Here is a 15,033-nt window from a genome sequence, read left to right as displayed (position 1 = left end):
TACTCTGGACTTTTTTTCTATTACTGTATCAAGCAAATGATTCATAGAAAATTACAAATCTAAATAAACCTCAGTGTTCCACAGGAATTTTTCACAAGATTACATTTTATATGAGCCTTTGGTTTTTAATCAGAAATAATACAAACATCTATATGAAAAGAATTTTATCTTCTACAAAAGATAGTATCCATCAAGTCATGTATTACTTAGAGAGCCACATGTAAATCCTTTTTAGATTGTACTGCCAGGTAAGAGCTGCTTTTAGAAGACAATGAGAAATATACAACCCATATTTTAATTTCAGTTTTTGTCTTCACCACTAGAAGACTCAGAACTAAATTTTATATAGGCTAGGCATCTAGTACATCTGCCAATATTTTACATGGCTCTTGATCTTTTAGTAATATCTAGTACAGAATTCTACTACAGACATATTTTATCAAGCTGCTTCATAATCAGGCACAAGATGGTTACTGCCAATGTCAAGAAACAGTCACAATTCTGTGTAAATGCTTCTGCTACAGCAACAAGCCATAAAGTACTTAAATGACAACAAATGCCTCAAATTTATCAAGCTTAATTTTCAAATTAGAAGGTTGGGACAGACAGGGATGGCAAAGAAAACAATGGTTTCATTTCTGGTAAAGACAGTATTTCAAAATATACAGCTTCTATGAAAATATTAAGTTTTAAAATTTTAAGTTTGCTTAACTTTACCTACCATACCTTTTCAAAATTAACATGTTATTTTAATGACAAAAAAATTTACATACCTTATGTAAACAAGTGTCCACTACCCAATTGCACACATTTTCCAGGTCATCAGATACCTCAAGCCTAGATTTAACAAATTCACAGAGTTCCTCATTACTCATAACATCCCAGATCCCATCACAAGCCAAGATGATAAATTCATCCTCTTCTGCTCTTAAAATTTCATAAACCTCAGGCTCTGGAGAAACAAGTTGTTCTGTAGGGCCCTTGCCATCAACACACTTGTAATCATAGTCCCCCAGAGCACGAGACACTGCCAATGAACCATTAACACGCTGTATCATCACGCTGCCTCCTGCATTTTGGATTCGCTCCTTTTCCCTTGGATTGCAAGGTTTGTGATCCTGGGTAGAAAAGCAGACTTGTCCATTCCTATACAGAACAGCACGTGAATCACCACAGTTGATAAAGTAGATATGCTTAGGTGAAATCATAACTCCCACTGCAGTTGAACCACTCCTGTCCATCCCATTTCTGAGGTCTGAAAAGTTACGCATGTATTCATCAATTTTCAAAAATCCAGTTCTAATACCATTCTTAACATTTTCCACTGAAAGCTCAAGAGCAGATCCTGATTTTCCAGCTGCCCTAAAGTCTTCGTTAGTAGTGATGTGTTCTAATAAATGTGTCGAGCAGTAATTTGCCACTCGGGATCCAGCATGACCATCATAAACTGCAAAAAATGACCAGTCTTCCAAGCCGTGAGGAATACCTACAACAGCTGTGTGTGCATCTTCCATTTCCACTCTCCATCCTTGCATGCTGCTCAGGCCATAACGTAAACCATTCCCAGCACCATGAGCATTATGTTTTTCAGTTTTGGGTTTATCCAAAAATGCACCCATGTTTAGCAATAAATCTGGAAAAAAAAATGCAGGTGTTAAATGTTTAAATTTGACAGAAAGTGTATCTACAATATTCCCTCTATAGTCTAGTAACTCCTATCTCGATTTTTTTTAGTATTATTCTAATTTACAGGAACAACAGCAAAAGCCCAACAAATTTCCTCCCCTACATCCTACAGAACAGTGGTTTCTCAGCCCTAGCACATAAGAATAATCAGACTAATTAAATCAGAAACCCTAGGGACAGGACACAGGTATCATCTTTTAAAAGCCTCTCTGGTGACTTGTATGTGCAGCCACGTTGAGACTGCTATTCTAGGAGAAAGGAAAAACAAGAAATAAAACTTTGTTAATAATTTTCTTCTGATTTAATTTACAACGTGAGTCCAGGGTTCAACATGTAAGTTTATAGAACACTGGACAATGAGAATATTCAAAACAGTGAGTCATCTTGTTCAATAAATCAAGGTAAAAAGGTATGCTAATATATTTTAGAAGACGTTCAAAAGCAAGTATTGAAATCAAGATTTCTCCTCCCAGTGAACCTGAAGACAACCTCAAAATTCAATTAAAACATAAAAATCTCCATTCTACACACATTTGGTTTTACCACTTTTACTATATATCTACAAAACTGAAAACTGTATCATTACTTGGATTCTGTTAAAAACATACCTTTAACATGGTGCTAAAAAATGACTTCACATTGCTGAACTTATAATCCATGAAGTAGCTACCCAGTGTTGACTGACAAAGACTTAAAATCTTCAGAACTGGAAAGTACTACTATGCATCACCCTCTCCCCACCTACCCAACTTTACTATTTTATTGAATAAAGCTTTCCCAATTTCAAATGACTTAGACTAGAGTAATGGTTCCCAAAAGTATGCAAAAGAATTATCTGGTATGTTTTCTACATACAATGCTGACCCTACACTCTAACTAGGTGACCTTGGGCAAATTTCTTAGTCACCTGTACCTATACCTCATAGGGATTCTGTGAAGAATGAGTCAATGTAAAGTGCTTAAAACAGCACTTAAAACACAATAAACACCATAAAATGTTTGCTCTTATGGCTGCTCAAAATGCAGACTCCATAGCCCTATTCCCACACCTAAGGATTATTTTCAATAGATCTTAGATGGAATCATCAAAAAAGCATGCTGGTGATTTAAGGTTTTGAGAGACACTGGTCTACATCAATTTATCTCCATCCAGGTCTAGGTATCTTTGTGAGATTTTTTTCCAGGTATGATCATTACTGAACTTTAAAATAAAATTACATATCCCCATTTTAAAAAATCTGATGAACCACTCAATGTATATATGTAAATATTTATAAGTTATATATCAGTTTTATAATTTTCCTGGGTTATATATAATACTGTATTAATAAATTACAAATGTATTTATTGAAAAGGAGTCCTGAAAGGATAAGATTAAAATCATGTAAAAATTATTTTTCATTCTATCAGCAGAATGTCGCATTTTGTACTGAGAGCAATGTAACAGAATATGCTTGATTACTTTTGAATGTGCTGGTTTAATTCTCTGTGATACAAAGATTTTAAAGCCTAGTTCTAAGTACATTTTTATATGCTTGCTTGTATAGGCTATTTCATCTGAAAAGACAACTTTAAAAGATACTTAAGTGAAAATGAAACAGAATTGTTGGCTGTATTTATTAAGTCACTTTTCTTTCTTTTTTTCTTGGTGGGGGTGGAGTCTCGCTCTGTCGAGTGATGTCATCTCACTGCAACCTCCGCCTCTCAAGTTCACAAGCGATTCTCCTGCTTCGGCCACCCAAGTGGCTGGGACTACAGGCACATGCCACCATACCCGGCTTTTTTTTTTTTTTTTTTTTTTTTTGAGATCTACAGATCTACAGGCACATGCCACCACACCCAGCTTTTTTTTTTTTTTTTTTTTTTGAGATGGAATCTCGCTCTATCACCCAGGCTGGAGTGCAGTGGTGAGATCTTGGCTCCCTGCAACCTCCACCTCCCGGATTCCAGTGATTCTCCTGCCTCAGCCTCCCAAGTAGCTGGGACTACAGGCACCCGCTGCCACGCCCAGCTGATTTTTGTATTTTCAGTAGAGATGGGGTTTCACCATATTGGCCAGGCTGGTCTCAAACTCCTGACCTTGTGATCCACCTGCCTCAGTGCCGGAATTACAGGCGTGAGCCACCGCGCCTGGCCAAATTCATTTTTGTATTTTTTAATAGAGAAGGGGTTTCACCATGTTGCCCAGGCTGGTCTCAAACCCCTGACCCCCAGTGATCTGCCTGCCTCAGCCTCCCAAAGTGCTGGGATTACAGGCGTGAGCCATTGTGCCTAGCCTTAAATCACTTTTCAATCCCATCTATCAATTATGGAAAAAAGTTTTGTTGCAGTTTTCATCTTTCCTGATGCTTCTGCAATTAAGGTACTGCTCTTTTAAACTTTAACAAGCAGGTTCAAAATCCACAAGAACTCTTCATTCAGAAGTTTTTTTAAAAGTTTAGAAATTTCAATTTCCAAATTTGTTTTTCATCTGGGGAGGGATAGCATTAGGAGAAATACCTAATGTAGGTGACGGGTTGATGGGTGCAGCAAACCACCATGGCATGTGTATACCTATGTAACAAAACTGCACATTCTGCACATGTACCCTAGAACTTAAGGTATAATTTAAAATTTTTTTTTAAATAAAATAAAATAAAGGAGAGAAGGAAGGTGGGGTCTTCAATAGAAAGCTATTAGGGTCTCTAAGAATGGGAGGGAGCCTGGAAGGCCAGACTGGAAAACTATCAGGAAACAAAAGAGCCCCTGAGGCTAGGCTGCAAAACCGAATGAAGGTTACACCAACAATGGCTTTGCTTACCTACTGCTCATCTTTGTAAAGACTCCTACATTTGGTTTTCTCTCTGAAAGTCACTTGCTCAAGACACAGAGTCCTGGGAAGTGCTGGGAACGGGCATCTAATTGACTAAGCATATGTCACCAGCACACCTTCTGGGCTGAATCACTAGTTCCATTATTTCGCAAATTGGTAATTTTTTTTTTAAGTTCCACAGTGATCTCATTTTAAATCTGGGGTTGTCCCATAATGATTTTTTAAATATTATAAACTATCACACATATAAGAGTTTAATGTGTTTATATAGTTAAGGAGTAATAAAACAAACATGCATCCAACCACACTGTTTAAGAACTAGAACATTATAGAGCCTACTACTTAGCCTCTCTCCAATCATACCCCTCTCTGTCCCAAGGTGGTCACTATCCTGAATTTTGTAATTAGTATCTCTTGTAGTTTAACTATATTAATGTGTGGTTGTTCTGTTTTATAGATTTGGCACTTTTCAATGATACAAAGTGCAGTATGTAATATTATGTAAATATTTATTTTTCCTGGGCAACATTGTATTTCTGAGATTCATCTACATTGATGCAGAGTTGTAGCTCATTCACTGTATTCCCTTGTATGTGGGTATCATCCATTCTACTATCAATTAACATTCAAGTTATTTCTCATTTTTTCTTTAATGTACAATGCTCTTTTGAACAATCTTGGTGCAAACGTATGAGTGTTCCCAGACAAATAACGCAAATTTGACAGTGTAATAAAGATTATCTTTTTTCCACCAACAAAAATCATGAAATCATGAAATCATTTCCAAACATTTATTTCACAAATGCCCTCTACTATACTACTTTCTTTAAAACAATTACTTGCTTAGTAAGTAATCTTGAGTGTAAAGATTAAGAGAGAGAATGTGTTGGTGGGGGGTTGTCGTGTGTATGTGTAACGGGGGTAAGTGAAAGAACCTACTTCTCACCTTCCAAAATGGGAGATCAATAGATAATTCCCAGAATTGAAAAATCAAAAAGCAGTACCAGAAGCACATTATTTAGAGATACGAAGATAAATTCCAAAGGAATCAGATGTTAAGGGTTCAAAATAGGCCGGGTGCAGTGGCTCACGCCTGTAAGCCCAGCACTTTGGGAGGCCGAGGCAGGCAGATCATGAGGTCAGGAGATTGAGACCATCCTGGATAACACGGTGAAAACCCGTCTCTACTAAAAATACAAAAACAAAATTAGCCGGGAGTGGTGACAGGCGCCTGTAGTCCCAGCTACTCGGGAGGCTGAGGCGGCAGAATGGCATGAACCCGGGAGGCGGAGCTTGCAGTGAGCCAAGGTCGCACCACTGAATTCCAACTTGGGCAACAGAGTGAGACTCCGTATCAAAAAAAAAAAAAAAAAAAAAAGTTCAAAATGGTTGTTTCAGAAGAAAGTTCTCCAAGAAGAGTGCAGAAACCACCAAGTCTATAGAATCATTTAGTTAAATTATGAAAATGTATATTTTAGTTAAAAAAAAAAAAAGAAAACTAAATTTTTAAAAAGCATAAAGTAAAACAACATCCCAGTAACTCCAATTTGGTTATATTAATGTATGTAATTATCACATGTCCCCTGAAAATATACACATCTAACATTTATCAATAAACAAAACAGTCCTATAAATAAGCAAACAGCAAACATGACACAAAAATGAACCAAAAAAAAAAAAAAAAACCCCTCACAAATGCATCTTAAATTATGCCCAACCTTACATTAATATGAGAAATGAAAATTAAGCCTATACCAAAATATCACTTTTCATGTATCAGACTGACAAAGATCAAAGGCTTGGTAATCATTCTCCTGGTGATGTTATATAGAAACATACTAACATTGCTGATAACAACAGACTGGCAGAATCTCAGTGGAAAGCTAAATTAATTTAATAAAAATCTATCAAAATTACATTTGCACGTATCACTTAACAAAATTCTAAAAATGTGCCCGCAGGTTTACTCCTGTCTGTACAAACTAACTATTCACTGCAGTGCTAGCAAAAGTAAACATATAAAACAATATTTGTATTACTCACTTGGGAACTGATTAATAGGATGTTATGATACCTATTTAACATAAAATATCATATGCTACAATTTGTAGAATATATATATACACACACACACACACACACACTTGTTTATTTATATGTGTGTACATATTTGTATTCATTCTCTGGAATTAATCCACAACTAGAAATTTTGAAGAAAAGAAGGCTATAAGAGACAAGAGTGAAAGAGATACCTTCCATTATATACAATTTTGTACCTTTCCATTTTAAACTGTGAATGTAAGATCATTTAGTAAATATTATTTCAACTAGGAAAATTGCTTCAGTGAATCTTTTTTTAGCAATCAGAAGCTACAATCTATAAAAATCTAAACAATTATATCTAAATCATATATCAATATATCAATGCCCCAATTTTTTTTTTTTTTTCTGCAAACAAATCAAAGAAACGATCACTCACACTGGAACAGTGAATGAGCCATTAAGACCCAGTATATACATCCTGTTTTTAAAAATGAATATCATTTCCTTGAAGAAGTAAATTCATCAGTGAACTCTACTTAAAAACATAATAAATAAAACACATGAATTCTACACTCAAGGCAGAATAACAACTGGGATGCAATGGCCTCTGTTAAGTCAGCATCAAACTTTAATAAAGCATATAAAAGAGATGTATATTATCACAGTAATTGAGGGAAAAGTTCCTTTCTGGAAAAAATGTAGAACAAGACTAAATATTTAATGCTGCTAAAGCATCAAATTCTTCCTAACTGAATTGCAATTCTGTAAGAGATGAAGTGAACAAATTTCTTGTAATAAATTTTATAACTTTATAGAAATAGGATTAATCACACTTCCCTAGACAACAATATAAATGCTACAGTTTGAAGTATAATAGCAAAAATCCAACATGTCTAATAATTGAAGACATTTCTTCAATCTAAGACACTGCAGTATGAGCATACTTCAAAGAGCCTTGATACAAATGTGTTATTGGAGATTCTTATGTAGCAACATACAGTTACAGGAAAACACAAAACAAAGTTTCCTTATGGGTAGCATGTAGACTCAAGATTACCCTTGCCAAAACTCTAGAAACAATAAAAGCTAACATTTACAGTCTCTTTATTGTAACCAGGCACTGGAACCTACATTAACTTCATGTGTATCAATTCATTTGCAACAATATTCAAAGGTTTATTACTGTCCTCATGTTATAGATGAAGGCACTGAGTCACAGAAAGGCTAAGCAACTTGTCTGAGTAGGTAGCAGAGCTGTTCTAACGCAGGCTGTCTGGCTCCGAAGGTGATGCACTTAACCACCACCAACACACACAAGGGTAAATACTAAAAGTATGCCAGCCTTTTTCCTCTAGAGTTGAGACAAATCTCTGTTTCTTCACTTGAACAAATATATATGTATTTATAGGTAAGAGCTTTGATTCTGCTTTCTTTTACATACACTATGTATTTCATTAGCAAATTCTATCAATTTTACCTCCAAATATAGCCCTAATTGGTCTACGTCTCTCAATCAGTAGCTGCACCATTTCAGTCAAAGTTGGTATGATCTACTACAATAACCTCTTTAACTTTAGCCTCTCTATTCATTCTCTAGAGTGACCTTTCTTAAGCATAATGTCTCCGGACATCCCAGTGAATTTAGAAGAAAATTCAAACTTAGTATATCTATCTCTCTATGATCTGACCCCTGCTTAGTTCTTCAACCTTACTTCCTGTAACTCTTCAGTTACCATTTACTGCTCTCTAGCCACAGTGGCCTTCTATTCCCCCAATATACCGAACTTGCTTCCCATATCTAGACCCTTGGATTTGCTCTCTTCTTCCTAGAATCACTCTCATCCCTCCACCTCCAGAGCTGCATGGCTAGCTCCTTCCTGACATTTAGATCTCAGCCCCAATGTCAACTCAGAGAAACCTTCCAGACTATTCTCCCAACACCATCACATCTCATTTTCCTGTTTTTATTTTGCTTGTAACTTGCTGAAATTGTTTTTCATCAAATTCTTTGCTTTTATACCCTGATCAGAATGTAGGCTCTACGAGAAGAAGAAGGGCATCTGTCTTGTTCATTATCATATTAACAAAATTACCATGGCACTTAGTAGGCACTCCATAAATATTTGTGGAATAAACAAATAAATGAACAAATGAGCATCAAATGAAATATCCATTTTACTATAAAAAAAAATACACATTCACTACCACTCACATTGCAGAGGCCCACTAGAAGATGAGTAAACCAAGGTTACCAACTCAAGCTCATTACAGCTGAAAAATATAAACACTTCAGTCTAAATTAATATAAGCTCCCTGAACTGCCAAACATATAAAGCACCATATTCAGTTCTGAGAATTACATTTTAACTGACATTGACAAAACTAAAATATATCCTAAAGCAGAACAATGAGAAGAGCATAAAGTTCAAAAAACACTTTCTATAAATAAGGTTTGAAGACGCTGGGACTGCTTAGAATAGAGGTGGTATTAAGTCCTAACAGGGCTGATAGTGAACGCTGAATTCTTCTAAAAGAAGAAAATGGCTTATTCATTTGTTCCAGAAGGCAGATCTAGAACAATGGATAAAAGGCATATTTGCTACATTAAGCAAAAGGCATAAAATATGCTACATTAAAAATGAGTTATCTAGTTAACGTTAAAGATGTGTTTTAAGAAGATTATTTATTAGGGATACTGAAAGAAGGGGTATAATCAAGCCCAAAACTGGAATATAGTTGTCCTTCAATCACTCAACATCTTAAAACTTACATGCTGATTCTCCACCTGACCTCACGAAGGATTTAAAAAAAAAAAAAAAATGGCCAGATGTGGTGGCTCATGCCTGTAATCCCAGCACTTTGGGAGGCTGAAGTGTGAGGACCATTTGAATCCAGGTATTCAAGACCCACCTGGGCAACATAGGAAGACTCTGTCTCTACAAAAAAAAAACTAATTTTAGCTAGGCATGGTGGCTTGGGCCTGTAGTCCCAGCTGTTTGGGAGCCTGAGGTGGGAGGAACTCTTAGGCCCAGGAGATCAAGGCTGCAGTGAGCCGTGATTGCACCACTGCACACAGCCTGGACCACAGAGCAAGACCCTGTCTCCAAAAAAAAAAAAAAAAAAAGCAAAATCCATGATACCTCTATATCAAAGCATATCTATTGTTTATAAATACATGGAAACCAAGATGCATCACCTTGGTATCTACTGCATCATAAAAGCAACAGTGCCCTTTACAAGCTAAAGTTAGAACAGAGCTGAAAAAAAGAACAAATGAACAAAGAGAGGACGGATAAGGAGTACAAAATAGAAATTTTAATCCCCCACTAAAATGATGGATTATCGTTAATACTACTTACAAAAAATACGTTGTATTTGGTAACACAAAGCAGTTATTAATAACACAAAGAAAAACAAAAATATTTGTACTCTTATTTTAAAATATAAAATCTGCACACAGAAAATATACAAAAACCAAAATGGTTGCTGTGAGACTGAGGATGTTATGGAAGTTTACACACTCAATAATATTATCTTTAATTTGCTCTGTGTCAATAATTGTTAAAGTTGATTGATAGGTACACAGAGGTTCAGTATATATTATTTCCACCTTTATGTACGTCTGACATTTTCCATAACAATTTTTTTTATGGAGTCTCGCTCTGTCACCCACGCTGGAGTGCAGTGGCACAATCTCTGCTCACTGTAACCTCCACCTCCCGGGTTGATGTCATTCATTCTCCTGCCTCAGCCTCCTGAGTAGCTGGGATTACAGGAACTTGCCACCACACCCAGCTAATTTTTTGTATTTTTAGTAGAGACGGGGTTTCACTATGTTGGCCAGACTGGTCTCGATCTCCTGACCTTGTGATCTGCCCACCTCGGCCTCCCAAAGTGCTGGGATTACAGGTGTGAGCCACCACGCCTGGCCAGGACCATTTCTTCCTAGTAGCCATATATGGGATACTTGTGATTGTAAAGAAATTTTAAACTGCAAAATACATAGTGAAAAAACTGCTTAAACTAATTTAATCTCCCTTTATTCCCTAGTAATTACAAATGCTGACACTACCTGCACTTTTACCAGCCCTATGACCAAAAGTAAGAATCTTCAACAGTCTTAAGAGCATGATGGGGCAGACTGCAGAGAGGTCTGGTCCGAAACCAAGCCCCTGTGGAGACAACCAGGGAAGTAATCTGAGAGAGTCAATGGCCCTCGTACCTCTTATTATTTCATTTTTGTACCAGAGGCACATTATGTTACGCTTTTATCTTATTTGAGGGACTAAGGAATAAGCAAATACTTCTGTAGTGCTTGTTCTGTGGTAGGCTCTGTCTTAAATGCTTCACAAACATTAACTTATTTAAATTCTACTCTTTAGAAAAACAAATATCAAAAAAGCAAACAATTTTCAGGGAGACCTTTAATAAAAAATCTTTAGGCTGGGCGTGGTGGCTCACGCCTGTAATCCCAGCACTTCGGGAGGCTGAGGCGGGCGGATTACTTGAGGCAAGGAGTTTAAGGCCAGCCTGGTCAATATGGTGAAACCCTGTCCCTACTAAAAATACAAAAATTGGCCAGGCATGGTGGTGGGTGCCTGTGATCCCAGCTACTCGGGAGGCTGAGACAGCAGAATTGCTTGAATCTGGGAGGTAGAGGTTGTGGTGAGCCAGGATCATGCCATTGCAGTCCAGCCTGGGCAACAGAGCGAGACTCCATCTCAAAAACAAACAAACAAGAAATCATAAAACTTCAAAAAAAAAGATGACCAAATATTTCAAAATTCTCCTCCTTACTGTAGTTGGCACACTTTTTTAGAGGGGGTACATGGACATTGGCAAGCCTTGCTTAAACAGCACAATCTGTCATTCCCATCTGCTTCCTATCAAAGAAAATGAGGTGGTGTTAGGGATGCTTCAGGCTCATGGATAAAATTTTTCCCAAAGGTTTCTGAAGGCTAGTATGTTGCTCTTTTGACTAGAAAAGTAACATAAATAGCAATAACAATGCCTCATTTTTAAAGGAGTTCTATATGTCAGGCACTACACTAAGATACTGATATACACTGTATCATTTAATTCTAAAAACAACCTGGTAAGGTTAGAACTATTTATATTCTCATTTTACCATCGAGAAAACTGGGATACTTAGGGTATCCAGACAACACAACTAAGTAGCAAATCAGAAATCGAACCTATTAAGACTAGCCTAGACCTTGCATTCTCAAACTCTGGGCTTCAGTGGCTAATGTATTACAAGCTTTTTTCTTCCTTTTAAAAAATAAATAATAGTTATATAAATGTTCAGGGGCTCAAAAGGCAACACAGTGTCATATCCCTGATTGGATATTGACACAGATAAATAGAATTACTAGAAAAACTGGTGAAATCCAAAGACTAGAGTTTAGTTAACAGAATAGTAATGTTAGTCTTTTTATTTTTGATAAATGCACTACAGTAAATGTAAAAAGTTAACATTAGTGGCCAGGTGTGGTAGCTCATACCTGTAATCTCAACACTTTGGGAGGCCAAGGTAGGAGGATCACTTGGGCCCAGGAGTTCAAGATCAGCCTGAGCAACATAATAAGACCCCATTTCTACAAAAAATTAAAAAATTAGCCAGACATGGTGGCCCAGGAGGCTGGGATGGGAGAACTCCTGAGCCTGGGAGGTTGAGGCTGCAGTGAGCCCTGATTATACCACTGCACTCCAGTGGTATGACAGGTGACAGAGCAAGACCCTGTCTCAGAAAAAAAGTTAACGTTAGTAGAAACTGGGTGGGGAGTAGATGGGGAAGTCTCTGTACTACCTTTGCAAACTTTTCTGTAAATCTGAAATTATTCCAACATTAAAAGTTTATTTAAAAAATGAAAACTAAAAGGTAAGCTTCAGTTAAGTCATTCCACGTACAGTGCTGGATGAAGCAAGGTAGGCTGGCTATGGAAAATCTCTCCACCTGTGATTTTGCCAATCATGCTAGGTGGCTTAGAAATGTATCCTAAAAATACCAAGATTATATAATAATCGGAAACTCTGATGCAGTGATTCTATTTCTGAGATGTTATAACCACTCTTGGTCTACGACAGATCGTTTTCTTTTTTAATGGATAAATAATCTGAACAACAAAATAACGTAATACTGGATTATAACCCATACTACAAATATTCATGAGTCTTTGCTGATAAAAATAAAGGATTGAATATGTAAATGAATGGGGATACCAGATAAATCTTTAATGCAGAAGAATGCCAAATAATTTATGTAGATCTTCCACCTTCAAAGAGGTCAAGCACAACTTCCCACCCCCTAAGCGTAGACTGGGCAGTTATCTTCTTTTCAAAAAGTACAAAATAAAAACGAGGGAGAGAATAACTCTACAGTGGAGAAACCTGACAAACACTACCTCAGCCAGGTAATCAAACTTGACATCAATGGTTCATATTCTTGGTATAACCTAATGAGAAAGGCACTTTACCTCAGTGGTCTTCCTCCAAAACAAAATCCATAATAACCCCAGTCAAATCATAAGAAAAGCATTAGAGCCGGGCGCGGTGGCTCAAGCCTGTAATCCCAGCACTTTGGGAGGCCGAGACGGGCGGATCACGAGGTCAGGAGATCGAGACCATCCTGGCTAACACAGTGAAACCCCGTCTCTACTAAAAACACAAAAAACTAGCCGGGCGAGGTGGCGGGCGCCTGTAGTCCCCGCTACTCGGGAGTCTGAGGCAGGAGAATGGTGTAAACCCGGGAGGCGGAGCTTGCAGTGAGCTGAGATCCGGCCACTGCACTCCAGCCCGGGTGACAGAGCAAGACTCCGTCTCAAAAAAAAAAAAAAAAAAAAAAAGCATTAGAGAAACTCCAATAGAAGGCTATCCTACAAAATATCTGACCAGTACTCCTCAAAATTGTCAAGGTGACAAAAAACAACGAAAGCCTGAGAAACTGCCACAGTCAACAGGAGCCTAAGGAGACATGATGACTCAACGTAACGTGGTACATCCTTAATGGGATCTTGGATAGAAAAAGGATATTAGGTAAAAACTAAGAAAATGCAAATAAATGATGAGCTTTAGTTAACAATGTATCAATACTGGCTCACTAATTGTAAGGGCTCAAGTGGGCAGTTCTCACTTCGGTTTTCTCATATTATTGCATACAAATATTGGCTGGGGAGGTCACCTGAAAGCTCACTTAACATGATTGGCAGTTGATGAGGGATGCTGGCTAGGAATTTAGCTGAGACTGTCCCAAGGATTATCTGTATGTGACCTCTCCAGTTTGAGGATCTCAACACTGTCAGGCTTCTTACATGTCACCTGGTTTCCCAGGCAGAGCTACATGGTGTTTTCTGTCCCACCATCAGAAGTCACTTCTGCTGCATTACTGGTTACAATCAAGTCACTAAGTCCTGTTCAGACTGAAGATAAAGGAACGTAGACCCCATCTCTCAAAGGAGAAGATTACTAAATAACTTGCAGACATGTATTTTTTATTTTTAGAGATAGGATCTTGCTCTGTCACCCAGGTTGGAGTGCAGTGGTACAATCATAGCTCACTGCAGCCTTGAACTCCTGGCTTCCAGCAATCCTCCCACCTCAAAAGTGCTGGAATTACAGGTGTGAGTCACCACACCTCATCTGTTTGGTAGTTTTACTACACGTCTGGGCTGGGCATGGTGGCTTATGCCTGGAATCCAAGCACTTTGGGATGCCTAGGTGGGAGAATCGCTGGAGGACAGGAGTTTGAGACCACCTGGACAACATAGCAAGACCCTATCTCTACCAAAAAAATTGGGGGAAAAATTAGCCTAGCATGGTGGTGTACGCCTGCAGCACCAGCTACTTGGGAGGCTTAGGCAGGAGGATCACTTGAGCTCAAGAGATTGAGGCTGTAGTGAACTATGACCATGCCACTGTACTTTAGCCTGAGTGACAAAGTGACACCCTGTCTCTTGAAAAAAAATAAGAAAGGCCAGGTGGGGTGGCTCACGCCTGTAATCCCAGCACTTTGGGAGGCCGAGGCAGGCATATCACCTGAGGTCAGGAGTTCGAGATCAGCCTGGCCAACATGGTGAAACCCTGTCTCTACTAAAAATACAAAAATTACCCCGGGTGTGGTGGCAGGCGCCTGTCATCCCAGCTACTCAGGAGGCTGAGGCAGGAAGATCACTTGAACCCAAGAGGTGAAGATTGCAGTGACTACGCCACTGCACTCCAGCCTGGGTGACAGAGTAAAACCCTGTCTCCAAAAAAAAAAAAAAAGCAAAAGACTGGAGGTTTATCTTGCAAAGGATGAACTATAGAGACTCTGGGTTTAGAGACAGCAGATTTAGCTGAAGGTCAGAGTAAGAAGCATTATAGAAAACCAGTGATTTAAACTATAAATTTGCATAATGAATGCTGATATGCTCAGTCTTCTTTACCAACTCCCAGAAATCAAAGAAATCACAAGCAGGCAACAGCTCTATTGCTCTCTGAGGAAATTCAATAGT

At 38.0% G+C, this 15,033-nt stretch overlaps 1 protein-coding gene across 2 annotated transcripts in view; it reads right to left on the bottom strand.

The window, feature by feature from the left end:
* The window catches only part of PPM1B (protein phosphatase, Mg2+/Mn2+ dependent 1B), a 75,840-nt gene that overhangs the window by 30,219 nt on the left and 30,588 nt on the right, over positions 1–15,033 (bottom strand). For both annotated transcript variants that reach the window (XM_007970782.3, XM_007970779.3), the window contains exon 2: positions 774–1,633. In XM_007970782.3, the coding sequence (XP_007968973.1) occupies positions 774–1,619 (846 nt within the window). In that variant the 5' untranslated portion in view covers positions 1,620–1,633. The remainder of the gene's footprint in view (positions 1–773; positions 1,634–15,033) is intronic.

Source organism: Chlorocebus sabaeus, chromosome 14 (assembly GCF_047675955.1).
Source record: "Chlorocebus sabaeus isolate Y175 chromosome 14, mChlSab1.0.hap1, whole genome shotgun sequence".
In the NCBI taxonomy this organism is placed as follows: Eukaryota; Metazoa; Chordata; class Mammalia; order Primates; family Cercopithecidae; genus Chlorocebus; species Chlorocebus sabaeus.
Note: the sequence above shows the minus strand (reverse complement) of the source record. Positions and strands in the feature narration are given on the sequence as shown.